General features: G+C 35.6%; 2 protein-coding genes across 3 annotated transcripts in view; one reads left to right on the top strand and one right to left on the bottom strand.

The window, feature by feature from the left end:
- Positions 1-278: 278 nt before the first annotated feature.
- The window catches only part of LOC111873550, a 21683-nt gene continuing 8845 nt past the window's right edge, over positions 279-13116 (bottom strand). For both annotated transcript variants that reach the window (XM_023868343.2, XM_033755114.1), the window contains exons 5-11: positions 11207-11444; positions 7630-8289; positions 6361-6557; positions 5337-5447; positions 4370-4550; positions 3475-3549; positions 279-2869 (exon numbers count right to left, since the gene is read on the bottom strand). In XM_023868343.2, coding sequence (XP_023724111.1) covers positions 1803-2869; positions 3475-3549; positions 4370-4550; positions 5337-5447; positions 6361-6557; positions 7630-8289; positions 11207-11444 — 2529 coding nt within the window. In that variant the 3' untranslated portion in view covers positions 279-1802. The remainder of the gene's footprint in view (positions 2870-3474; positions 3550-4369; positions 4551-5336; positions 5448-6360; positions 6558-7629; positions 8290-11206; positions 11445-13116) is intronic.
- LOC111873560 (probable RNA methyltransferase bin3) overlaps positions 11638-13116 on the top strand; it is a 21264-nt gene continuing 19785 nt past the window's right edge. The window contains exon 1 of the mRNA XM_033755115.1: positions 11638-11734. Coding sequence (XP_033611006.1) covers positions 11713-11734 — 22 coding nt within the window. The 5' untranslated portion in view covers positions 11638-11712. The remainder of the gene's footprint in view (positions 11735-13116) is intronic.

Raw genomic sequence — 13116 nt, 5'->3', positions numbered from 1 at the left:
ATAGGATATTGGTGGGGAAGCCAGAAGGAAAGAGACCACTGGGAAGACCAAGGCGTAGGTGGTTGGACAATGTTAAAATGGATCTTAGAGAGATAGGATTGGATGGTATGGATTGGATAGATCTGGCTTAGGATAGGGACCAGTGGAGGGCTCTTGTGAACATGGTAATGAACCTTCGGGTTCCATAAAATGCTGGGAAATTCTTGAGTAGCTGCAGAATTGGCGGCTCCTCCAGAAGGGCTCAGCTCTATGAGTAAGTAAGTAAGTACTCCATAAAATATGTTATTTTTCTTTATTGAGATATCACACAAAATTAATTATGCTACTTGAATGTGTGTACTGCTTCATTTATAAAATACAACTTTTGCAGAAGAACATTGCAAACAACAACTAATACTCATCTGTAAACCTACATGTGCTTTCCTATAACTTTTATAGGATCCTTTAATTTTTGAGACACTAAAGAACTGATATCATAGCTTATATTCAACAAGAAACATACAAAACAGAGTATTAAATAACAAAATATTATTTAAGATATTACTGAAAAATTACTAATGTAATCAGCATTTAATACTGACCTCTTATGTTGTAACACAAATAAAAATGTATTAATTTTGTGGTATATAACCAAACTCTCACTGGATGAATTACAAACAGAACCCACTTCTGAAGACTTATACTCATATGAAATGGAAACTAACACTGAAATGTTAAGAATAATATCTGGATATTCCATTGATCACGTAACTAGACCCAGCTGCTTTATATTGAGTTTCTTCAAGGAATTATTAAAAATAATATCCAGCAATACAAATTAAAGACAAGAGTTTACTAAACACTTAATAAGTAAGTAATTATTTACTTTACAGAGTTGCTGAAATGAGTGTCCAGAAATACAAATTAAAATACAACATTTAATAGACACTCAATTAATCGTAACAGATTCGTGTCAAGGAATTGCTAAAAAGAATATCCTGACATGCAAATTGAAATGTGATATTTAATGAACACTCACTTAGCCCTAACAAAACTGATTCACTTCAGAGAATGACAAAAAACATGACCTTGAAGTGCAAATTAAAATATGTTATTTACTGGACATTTAATTAGTCCTGACTAAACTGACTTACTTCAAGGAACTCTTAAAAACAGTACCCTCAATACAAATTATTATTATATGTTTACTGAACTCTTAATTAGTCTCAATTAAACTGATTTACATCGAAGAGTTACTAAAATGAGTATCCTGAAATATTAATTAAAATGCAATATTTTGTGAACCCTTAACTAGTTTTAACTAAAGTGATTTACTTCAAAGAGTTACTAAGAATAGTACCCTGAAATACAAATTTAAATGCAATGTTTATCAGACATTCGTTTAGTCCCAAATGATTCAAGGAAATGCTAAAAATAATACACTGGTATGCAAATTAAAATATGATGTTTACTGAACATTCGCTCGGCCCTAACTGAACTGATTCAGTTCAAGGAATTGCTAAAAATGGAGTCTTGAAATACAAATTAAAATACACTGTTTACTGAACAATTAATTATATTGATGAATAAACTGATCAGCTTCAAGGAGTTAGTAAAAGTAATACCATGAAATGCAAATGAAAATGTAATGTTTAAAAAAGTCTAACTAAACTAGTTTAGTTGAAGGAGTTACTGAAAATGATGTCATGAAACACAAATTAAAGTACAATATTAGGGACACAAATTAGAGTACAACATTACAGGATTTACAGAAAACTTAAAGTCACAGCATTAAATACTCAAACCCCTTTATAATAATGAAATTACTCCTCTACCTCAAAATCAACTGAATTGTAAGAATTGTTATCAAAATCATCAATATTCAGCTCTGGTACAACTGCATCACAATTTTGATCAACTAATTGACCTTCTTTGGTAGAGGGAGTTTCAAACTGACTGTTAGGAACAAGTGGCACCTTGTCAGAACAGTTTGAATGTGAGCCTGTGGGAGCAATACTTGTGCTTAAGTTGCTTATATCATGCTGCAGAATGGACTGTATTGAAATGTCAATTTCTGTCATAGCTGTATCATCAGGAAAATCTCCACAAGATCCTAACATGTTAGCTGTATCCTCTTCTACAACTTTAATTGGAGAATTTGTTGCTCTTATTTGTCCCATTCCACTTGTCTCCCCTAATGTAGCCATGCAGCTGTCAACTGTGATTTCACTTGCTTTATTTTTTTCACAAGGAGCATTCACATTTCTGCAGTTAGCTTGGCCAGATAAGGACGATTTGTTTAACCCTTGAACATCTGCGGTACCACTGTAAGTACCTACTTTCTTTTTCTGTAACATATTCTGTTCAATGGGTCCAACCTGAGATAAGAAGAAATCCTGTGAACAATTTATTGTATCTTCACTTTGCTTGGAAGCAACTCTAAACTGTGTCTCACTCCCATAATCTTGAGGTATTTGCATTTCATTTGTTGCCTCCTGTCTTTCATTATTTGTACTAGGCTGTATACATTTTGGTAAGGACACATTTTCTGCCTTGGTTGGTGATGGGGCATTTTGGCTTGTTTCATTCGTTGATTCAAATTCCATTGATTTGCTTCTAGCATCAGTAAAGGGTTCCTTATTAAAATTTTCACTCTCCTGGCTGCTTAGTTCCTGAGTATAGAGAGAACTATTGAAACTAGTCTGATTTGGTCTGTGGGAAGAATTGTTTTCTTGAACATTGTTATTTTCAATTTTAGAAATGTTATCAGTGGCTTCAGATACATTGTTTCCTTCATTATTCGCTGGTTGTCCCTTTATTTTCTTTACATAAGGCTTTATAATGTTGAATTGTTTCACTCTCTTCCTTTTAGGCTTTTGTTTCTCTTCCTCTGCAATAACACAAAGTAACACATAATTAAAAATCATGACAATGAATTATAACCTTATTTTTACCATAATATACGCTATGCCGTAGAATCATGGATCCATCTTTGTCCATACAATTTATACACTAACTTCAACAGAGTACTTATAACATGATCTTTCAATGTGAATGCTAGTATAATTTTACTTTATTTTGATAAACATTCAGTAGTTTTTTTTATCAATTTTGCNAATTCGTTTGCATATATATATATATATATATATATATATATATATCACGGTATTTTGTAAACATATTTCTTTGTTTACTTAATGATGCTTTATATACTTCTTAGGTCAAAACATTTTTCTAAAATATATTTGTTCACACTCTCATGCTTTGTTTTAGTCTCAAGGTCTAAACATAAAATTCACCAAGAAATGTGTTACTTCTGACTTGTCTGCCTGTATACATCAGTTGTCTGTCAGCATGTGTACCGACTGAGAAAAAACACACCCACGCACACATGCACATGACATTAATACATATGACCATGGATTTATCTTTTTCTTCTTCAGAATTTCTCTAATGATTCTTATCAGAAGTCACATATAACAGTGTAATAATTACCTTCTTGAAGGTTTCTGTATGCATCCAGTTTTTCATATTCATTAGTGTTCTGAGAATATGTGCCTTCATTTCCAGCTGTAGAAATGTAAATACAATTAAAACAATTTGAACACAAACTTTGAGTTCTACAATACATCCTTAATCTTACAGACCAGTTTAAGTTTGCTTGTTTGCTTGAATGTCTTTGAAAGATTTTATTATATCAGTGAAAGATTTCTGCTATTCTTTGTTTTCTAAACTGTTTCTGACTTTACAGTAGCTAGACTATATAAAAGGAAAGGAAGACATTTTAGTTTAGTCTACAGACATGGTATTTGATTCTTTTTACTTAAAATACCTTTATAGAATTAAAATATTTCAACTTAAATGACCAGAAGCTAGCATAATACTAACATGTGACACACATGTGTTGTTCAGCAAATGAACCTGTTTGAATTTTCATTTAGTGGCATTTCACATCCATCAGAGTAGCTAACGTATACTGTCTAACAAAAACGTAAAATTGTCCCTATGTGTAACTAATTAAGCACTACACCAAAAAGGCTTATGCGGGAGTAGATGTATAGACCCATATTTTTTGACCTCGGCATTAGCTGTAGGTGAGTTGTTAGATTCATGCTCTGGCCTCTTTACCACCAGAGAAAGAGCCCGGGGTACCCATTGGATAGGAGGTTTGATGGAACCCAGAGCCAGTCTGCATGATGTGGAGAAGAGGAAATTCTTGATCCTACCAGGATTTGAACTCTGACTCCTCGGTCGCCCAGCCTGTTGCCGTACCAACTACACTATTCCAACTCCTCACCTACTGTCTAACAGCTGTCACAGTATACTGGAGGATTCAAAAGAACTCAGTACAGAAGGGGCTAACACAGGATGAATGATTATAACAACTTGCCATGTTTTTTTATATCTTGCTGCTGCTGCTTCTTCTTCTTGATGGAACCAATTGGTCCTTTGTAGCGAGCAAGAAAACCGAAAGTCCTCAGACGTTCAGCAGTAGTCATAAGCAGGGCTTTCTGTGCTTGCAACCTAGCGACTTGAAGTCTTTTAGCATAATCCATCCCATGTGCTATTGTCTGTCAGAAAAAGAATGAAAGATAAAATTGTAAAACAGATAATGAAAATTGCTAAACACTGAAAGAGGAAGAAACAAGCAATGCAACAACATTGTATTCTTAATGATTAATGAAGGCCAAAGTGGATTCGTGATGGACAGACATTATGTTAACGCAGCCACACACTGTTGACATCAGTCACCATCACTATTAATCATGCATTTGTATACTCACATTCACTTTATGGCACTGTTACATAGAGAATTGTTACAAAAGCAAGAATTAGTCATGCTACTGAAATGATATATATGGATTATAAATAAACTCAGGTATGCATAAATATAAACTATCTACCTGATAAATTCGCTCAGTCATATTTTAGGTTGAGACTCTCAATGTCAGTCTCCACTAACGTGCTTGTGGGATATTTGTGGCATAGTACAGAGTCTAAAGATGAATAAATCAAGCAGATATTAATTTAGAAGATGACAATTAATGACTGTTCAGGCAACTTCCATTGAACCATTAACCGTTAATGATGGAACAGCCTGCTGATCATCACTGATTATATATTTCAAGATATTCCATAGCAAAAAAACAATATGAATGAAGAATTAGTGTTAATATAAGGAAATAATATGTTTGTACGTATATAGTATATCCAGGGATGAATTAATATTGCAGTGACATTAAAATTCTATAATGAATTGATAAATTTCTGGCTAACACAATGTGTGTGATGTAGTTCTCTTTACTAACTGTGGATTTAAACAGTTAATCATTTTTATGGGAATATGGAGAACTTACTTTCTTGAATTCTTTGGAGTTGTCATTGCCTGTGAAAGGTCTCATTGCACCAGGTGTGAGCCAAGCACGTGTCACTTCTTTTTCATCAAAGAATGCAACGTTATAATGAGTCTGAAAATATTAATATCATCGAAACAGCCATTTAAATAAACACACAGTTAATACAAAACCAGTGTATATATATGATGTCATGAACAGGAAAATGACATCACACATATTGAGGATTATCATATGATATTGCCTGACAACTATATATAGACAGAAATCATTCAATTAATGATTTATAACCAATTTTTTTCTAATTTTCTTAGGAGTTATAGGCTTATGATATTGTCACGTTTTGGGTAGGTCACGCAACAGATAACTTTATGCCATCTTGGATCAAGTGAATTTGTTGCACATTCGCGCTTACACTCACACAATTCACAATTACAATTACTGCTATCGGCAGTATCACAATTACTTCTCCTGCTGGAGTCACTGCCATTCACTCGATACAACTCAATAACAATGGACTTCAACTCACTCCGGCGAATGCTAGACTGCAACTGACTCGGCAACTTCTACAATTCAACTGACTTCTTAGGCAGTGCAGTTCTCTTATAAACCCTCAGCCAGACAACGGAAAATGAGCCTTGCTCCCCGGTTGAGTAATCGCTGTGTTTACAGGTGTTGCTGCGCAATGCTGCCAAGAGTTCTTTATTGCTGCATAGCAATCACCGTGCTTTGGCTCGGCTCGACTCACTTCAGCTCTACTCGGCACGGCATGGAGAAACACAGCTTTCCTTACTGCTGTGTAGCCTGGCAACCGACCATTTATCAAGGGTCTGTCTTCGTGGTAACTTGTTCCACCTCCCGTTGCCCAGCAACGGTTAGACATGTCACAATATTATCAGGTCTTTATGCCCTTCTTCCCTAATGATTTCTCAACCAACGGTACAGAATGTTATGAAATTTGATATGAATATCATGCCACCAAATGTTACCATGCAGTAAAAGTGTGCTAGTGCACAGTGATGCTCACAGGAATATCAGAGAAACCATTAAGCCAGTAGTACTGTTCAGTATCAGGGTCATCATCTACAATTGCTGGCCACCAAGGGAAGCCAGCAAGGCGTCCCCATACGATTGAGCCAGCTGTGTAGACATTGTGAATTAAATCTTCTTCTTCTAATGGTGTCGGTGGTTTTTCAGGAAGAGCACAGCTGTTGAACTTATTGTCTGAAGTAGAGAAAAGTAAAGTCATAGTACACAGTAAACATACACCAAAATACCTACCACACAGGTTAGCTATGCCATAACCCAGGCAGCTAGTTGCTGTCTTGTGACTGTGGTGGACCAAGTTCAATTATTACTGTATTTAATGTCAATCATTTCCTCTCAGATCTTTAAGAACTAAAGAAAAGCAAAAAAAAAAAAAATGCAGACAGAAATACAAGGCTGAATGTGATTAATTTTGCTTGCTGCATGCTTCTTGCTAGTTTTTCTATTGGCTTACTCATTAATCCAGAAGATATAGGCAATATGTTTCTCCAAATATCAGTGAAATTCTACTGGATTATATATCTCAGAAGATAATAGTCTTCAGAAATTTGACTTGTCTTATTTTGCTTTCCTAAAAAAGCCTACCTATTTACTTCCCAGCATTAGCTACACAAATGACAGTAAAATAATATAATGTGTTGATGGCCATAAGTTGGAGAATTTGGACAGCTCATTTGTGAAATCTGTGCCCATGGACAAAAGCAGTCACAAGAACATGATATTTTAAGCATCATTAATGTTCAGGTCTAGTAGTATCCAATATAGTGCCTGACATTATACCTGACATTAACTTAACTTAATCTGATGATCACATATGAAAACTCTGTTTAAGGAATTACAAGGGGAGGCAACTAGGCAGACAGTCTGTCACTGTGTCTTGGTTTATAAGCACTAAAAACAGTGCTGAGGATATACATAAACACATTTTCTGATATAAGGCCTTTCCTTTCCCTTTTTGAAATATTTAATGATCTGACAAAAAATATAACTCATAATTTTAACCCTAAAAATGCATTGTTTAAATTTTAGGAATTTTCTCATGTTATACTAACTTTCATAATTAATTAATTCATACCTCAATAGGCCATTAAAGAGTAAAGCACCAGATTCTAGAGCTACCCTCAGTCACTTTACTAAGGAACAGGATTGTGATATCCATTACACAGGAGGCTGATGGACAGTGCACGTATTTCCATAATTTGATACCTGGCCTCCAGCTAAAATTATCATGTATATTGCACAAAATTACCTGAATTCATCTGACAAAACCATTCTGGAGGAATTTCAACAGGATCACGAATGTCGTGTAAATAACGCCACTTGTTACAATCTGGACGGGAACATTGAACCCATAATCCCACATCACGCCGCTTCTGAAGCCATAACAGCCTCTCCTTCAGTGATAATTCTGGTCCTGGCTGACTCAGAGCGGTCTGAGAGCACTGACTCTGGGAACCAGTCTTCTGTGTGATAGTATCCTGATGAATATTGCTATCCTGTGTACGTTTACTACAGTTGTGGGCGTGTTTCTTTTTATAAACATTACCACACTCCTGAGAGTGATGACTACACTGGGTGCTGGGCTTTGAGTGGCTACCACTCTGATTCGGTAAAGAATTGGTCTGGCTTAACTGAGACGAATCATTCACCATCTTCTCCTTGTGTTCACTAAAAGCTGACTTCTGCAAAGAATTGTCTTTTGGCTTAGTAGACTGGTTCTGTTGCACTTTCGTCATCTCAGGAACATTGTTATTATCTTTACAGGTAGTCTTAAATTTCTGACATGCATATACATGTTTCATCTCTGCTTTATTGCTTCTATCTGTCTGATCTTGCACCTCAAGAGTTTGCTGTTTCTTGGGATGCACTGGCAGGGATTGTAGGTTTGGTTTCATGGTAGATGTGGGACCTGAAAGTGTATTTTACAAATTAGCAATAGCAGCTGGCACATAGGTGACTATATCTTGTACCTCTTAGTGTTACAAAGAATGCCAAAAACCACATTGTTTTTAAAGTACAGTAATGCTTCATACAGTATATGCATGCTTGCATCACATACATTTCATTAAATTCTATCATTAAATATGTAAGATTATTTAAACTAGAAAGGGAAACATAATTTTAATCAGGTATTGCTATAAGAACCTGTTACCTCCCTATGATAATATGTGGACTCTTATATGACTTTTAATTCAATATGTAACTGTAAAGGGCTGTAATAACTAACTCCATGGAAAACACCTCTTCTTTAGAATCTGATTGTCACCCATCTACTCAGCAAATTGCCTGCCTTATTGAACTCAGAGGTTTATTTTGAGAGACCACTAATGGTAAACAGCAGAAACATTATTTCAGTATGCATACTAAATACCACAACAAAAGAATGAAGAATTGGCATACGATTTCAACCTGTATTTGATTCTATTATAAATTATGAGGGAAGTTGTTATCATGTTGCTTTTATACTGTGAGGCCAAAGGAGGCAGACTTATGCTGTGGCCTCAGTTCACTCAATGGGAAATAATAAATAAAATATAAAACTTAAATACTGTGAAAATCAACTTAATCTTCCTACAGATAATCAAAATATTGTTTTTATTGATACATAACTCCAAAAATATTCAAAGAATAAACAGCAAAATTTTACAAATTTCAAATACAGTACTTTTATTTTAAGAATTCAAAGAACGTGAAAATATAGAAGAACTTCAGGATTTACATAAAATGCTTTTATTGTATGCAGATTTTAGCATATGAAATAGCAATTATTAAGTGAAGTACTGCAGATACATAAATTAACTTTCAAGAATTCAGTCTTCTGGGTTATAACATTGTGTAGTCCATTGTAAGTCAACTGATGTTTCAGAGGACCATGTTGCCTTCATCTTCAGAGTCGAAGAATAAACTCTCCCTGCTACATGTTTCATGCTGGCTTCTTGCTTGGCTTATTCTTTAACCCTGAAGATGGAAGCAACACTTAAATCCAAAACATCAGTTGAACTTCAACAGACTATACAGCGCTATATCCCAGAAGGCAGAACTCTTCATAACCACTGCTGTGAGAACCTCAAATACTACATAAAATAAGTGTGTTTGAATGTTATAAATGTCCAAAAATATCATTTTTCACATATACACAAAACAAAAGCTACCTGAATGAGGAAGGCAGAATATGGCTCATTGAAGTAATTAGGTCTGTGGGAACTGCCCACATTCAAGCAAGTGTGACAACGCAAGCGTCATTGCTTAGCAACAACGAGAAAACAACGGTTGCTAGGCAAAAGCGAGTAAACAGCGGTTGCTAGGGAACTTGTAGACATGGTGTCTGGTAACTGCAGTACCTATTACATAACCGTTTTCTATATGTCCAACTCTAGGCTACATAAGAAGATACACTGAGTTACAGTTACAGTTCTACCGTTCTACAATTCTAGTTCAGTTTTCAAGCAGTTCACTATTGTTGTTATCCGTCTGTGTATACTGTGCAGCTGCAATAAATCCTATAGGACAGTTCAACTAGTGGTTGTCTCTTCATACAACGACTCCCACAGGTAATATAGCCATGTTTTATAAGATCATATTTTTGAATACCAAGAAAATTTCATGATGCCTATTCAAAATTATTCATGTAAAATATAATCTAATTAGGTTTTCTGAATTTTGAAGACAATAACACTAAAAATCATATGTAGTGTTCCACCATAGCATGAATAGGCATATCTAAAAATATGCAGAATTACGTGTTCTAAATGCATGTTCTTCTATCATATAAAAAGTTGTTGCTAATATATTTCAATTACTTGATGGCATGAGGAGGACTTGTATGTGTTGAAAAGTGTCACCAATATTTACTAACTGGTGAGAATATACAATGTGTGACTATGCATTACCTATTTCCATTGGTCCTACAGAATATGATGCAACACAATACAATTATTATAAGGTTAATTTTATTGGTACTTCAAGATGTCAGCATTCTAACCGTGATCACATGGTAGAGATGTGATGCTGTTAAAGTAATGCAAATGGTAAGCAGTTTCAGATTAATTTTGTCCATAGAACCCATTATATGATTTGGACGTTTATCTGTCCATCCACAACTTGTATGGACAAGAACCACAAATTCAAATTTTATCATTCTTTGCCACCAAATACTTGATAAAATCTGTAAAAATCTGAATCAAAATCAAATTTGAATTGAAGTTTTAAAAAAGTGCCAATTTTAGAAATCAAATTGACGCGTGTAGGTTAACAAAGATTTTATACATACATACAACAGGAAAGACTGGTGATTTTAAATTTTAAACTATGGGCAGTGTAGCAGCTACGTAAGAATACACACCTGATGATGGCCATTTAGGGCCGAAACATGTAGTGTGGAGGAAGGGAAGAAGAAAGAACTACAATTAAATTGTTGCACTTAAGATGGAGTTTGTCTCATATATATTGTGTGAGTGTAACAGGATGCTTAAATATATTGTAAACAAAGAATTTATTTAGAATCAATTATGACTGAGGTGTAGACCAATTCCCATACACTCTGTGTACTGGTACACTGATGCATGTAAATTAATCTGATTTTTTTGTAACTTGTAAAATTTGGAGTTCACATTATTATGGCAGGGATTCTTGAATAATGGTGAGGGAAGGAGTGTATTATTAATACTATCACAAAACTATTTATTACTTCTTTCTCCAGATTTAAAAGATTGATAACATTCATGTGTGAACTTGTCTTTGTTAAAATTGGTCATGTGATTGTCCTCGAAGCTGAGATGTGATTTTTAAGTTAGTTAAAATAACATTAAGTTCTGCTACAACAGTACCTTTTGTCTTCTTAGCTATTTCCTGCATATCCTCAAAATTCCTTTTCTTGGATGAAAATAAATCTTTGGTTCTTGCAGCTTCAGACACACATTTATTGGCATTAATAAATGGTGCCATTTTTCCTTTTCTTGAGAAAGGTTGCTGTGCCTGAACTTTTGTTGTAATATATTCCACTGGACCTTCCGCTACTTCATGAGGTGACTGGGCTTCATCTGGTTTGGGGATGACAGCTCTATTCTGTATAACATTTAAATTACAAAGGTCGGAAAGCAGAAAGAAAGAAAACATTCGGCCGTAGGTATTTCACGACCTTCTGTTCTACTGTGTTTTATCTTCACAGTATACACTGTGACTGTTTTGTTTACATAACTATTATTGTATATTTTCATACTAGTATAACTACAACCCTCGAAATTGTTTCCCTACAGTTGGTGACAAAGGTCGATACACTACTCCATAATTATGCTGCAATCATCTAGTTTTCCTTCTCCACGACTTTTCTGAGATGCATCTCATTCCATCTGCAGGTAATTTGATGCCATTGCATAGCAACATCTGTGAATTTGGCCACCCTTGTAAGTCACGATGAGACATATCTGGACGCATCTTCACAAAAATGTTAAAATCATGTTTACACATGGCTACACCCCTCATTCTTCACAACCAGTGTATCTTAGACTTTTCTGATCTTGCATTTTATGCACTGGTTCTATATATAATTTAACTTTCCTGTGTTTGCCACACAGAAAGTTAACAGATTATTTTGAAATAGTCTTCATTGATCTGCCCCTTATATATATTAAGCGTGTAATATCTCCTTTAGTCACAGAGTCAGAAGCAAAATAAAGTGCTTCAGAAAGCTTAAGATGGCGGCCAAATTAACACAGTTCAGTAGTTGTAACAATTACAGACAAAAAAAAAACTGGAATGTTAACACTATTTTCTGTCAGTTGGCTGTGTTTGACTAGGAAAACGAGTGATCAATATTGACAGGTTTCACTGTACTGATAGAGAGCAAAACATCTAGGATTCAAAGGGTTCCAGGACCGATCCCTATTTGTCATTAATATTAAACATGAAAGTAATAGCAAATACGAGGGTTGGAACTTTAATAGTGGCAACTATTTATTTACAACTGATACAAAATAGATGCATGTTTCGAAGTTTTACTGTCCTTCAGTGTAGTCACCAGCATTGTGTACAACCCGTTGCCAGCGATGTGGAAGTCGTAGGATACCTTTAGCAGCGCCTGTTGTGTTGATAGTTTGAATGGAGTGGTCTACTGCCTGAAGAATCTCTGGAACAGTTCTGAAGCGAATGCCACGAAGTGGTTCCTTCATCTTAGGAATCAAGTCGAAGTCACAAGGGTTTAAGTCTGGGGAGTATGGTGGATGGTACAGCACTTCCCAGCCCCATGGATTGAACAAATCAGCCACAGCTTGCCATTACTGCATTTCCATCAAATCATGCGGAACCCATTGTGATGCAATTTTTCTAATGCCCAGGCGTTCCTTCAGAATGTGAGCACAGTTGTATGCACTAATCCTGTCTCTCAGGCCAGCTCATGAATCGTATGGCGTCGATCACTCTCCAGTAACGCGGAAAGAACATACACTTCTTCTTCACTGACACTAGGACGACCTGGCCAACACATGTCTGCCACATTTTGGCATTCCTCATTGAAGACTTACCCACCTTTCCACTGTTCTGTAAGGCAATGCAGATTCCCCGAAAACCTCTTGAAGACCTTGATGACTCTGTCGTGCTGTATGGCCTCTGGCACATTCAATCTTTATCCAACTCCGTTGTTCCTGTTTCGAAAACTTCGTAACAGCACTACATTAGACTGCCAGCTAACACGAGGCTCTGTTCTTCTCGTCACTGCACATGCGCGTGATGTGGGAAGGGA

The sequence above is a fragment of the Cryptotermes secundus genome, unplaced genomic scaffold (genome assembly GCF_002891405.2).
Source record: "Cryptotermes secundus unplaced genomic scaffold, Csec_1.0 scaffold445, whole genome shotgun sequence".
NCBI classification, from domain to species: Eukaryota; Metazoa; Arthropoda; class Insecta; order Blattodea; family Kalotermitidae; genus Cryptotermes; species Cryptotermes secundus.
Note: the sequence above shows the minus strand (reverse complement) of the source record. Positions and strands in the feature narration are given on the sequence as shown.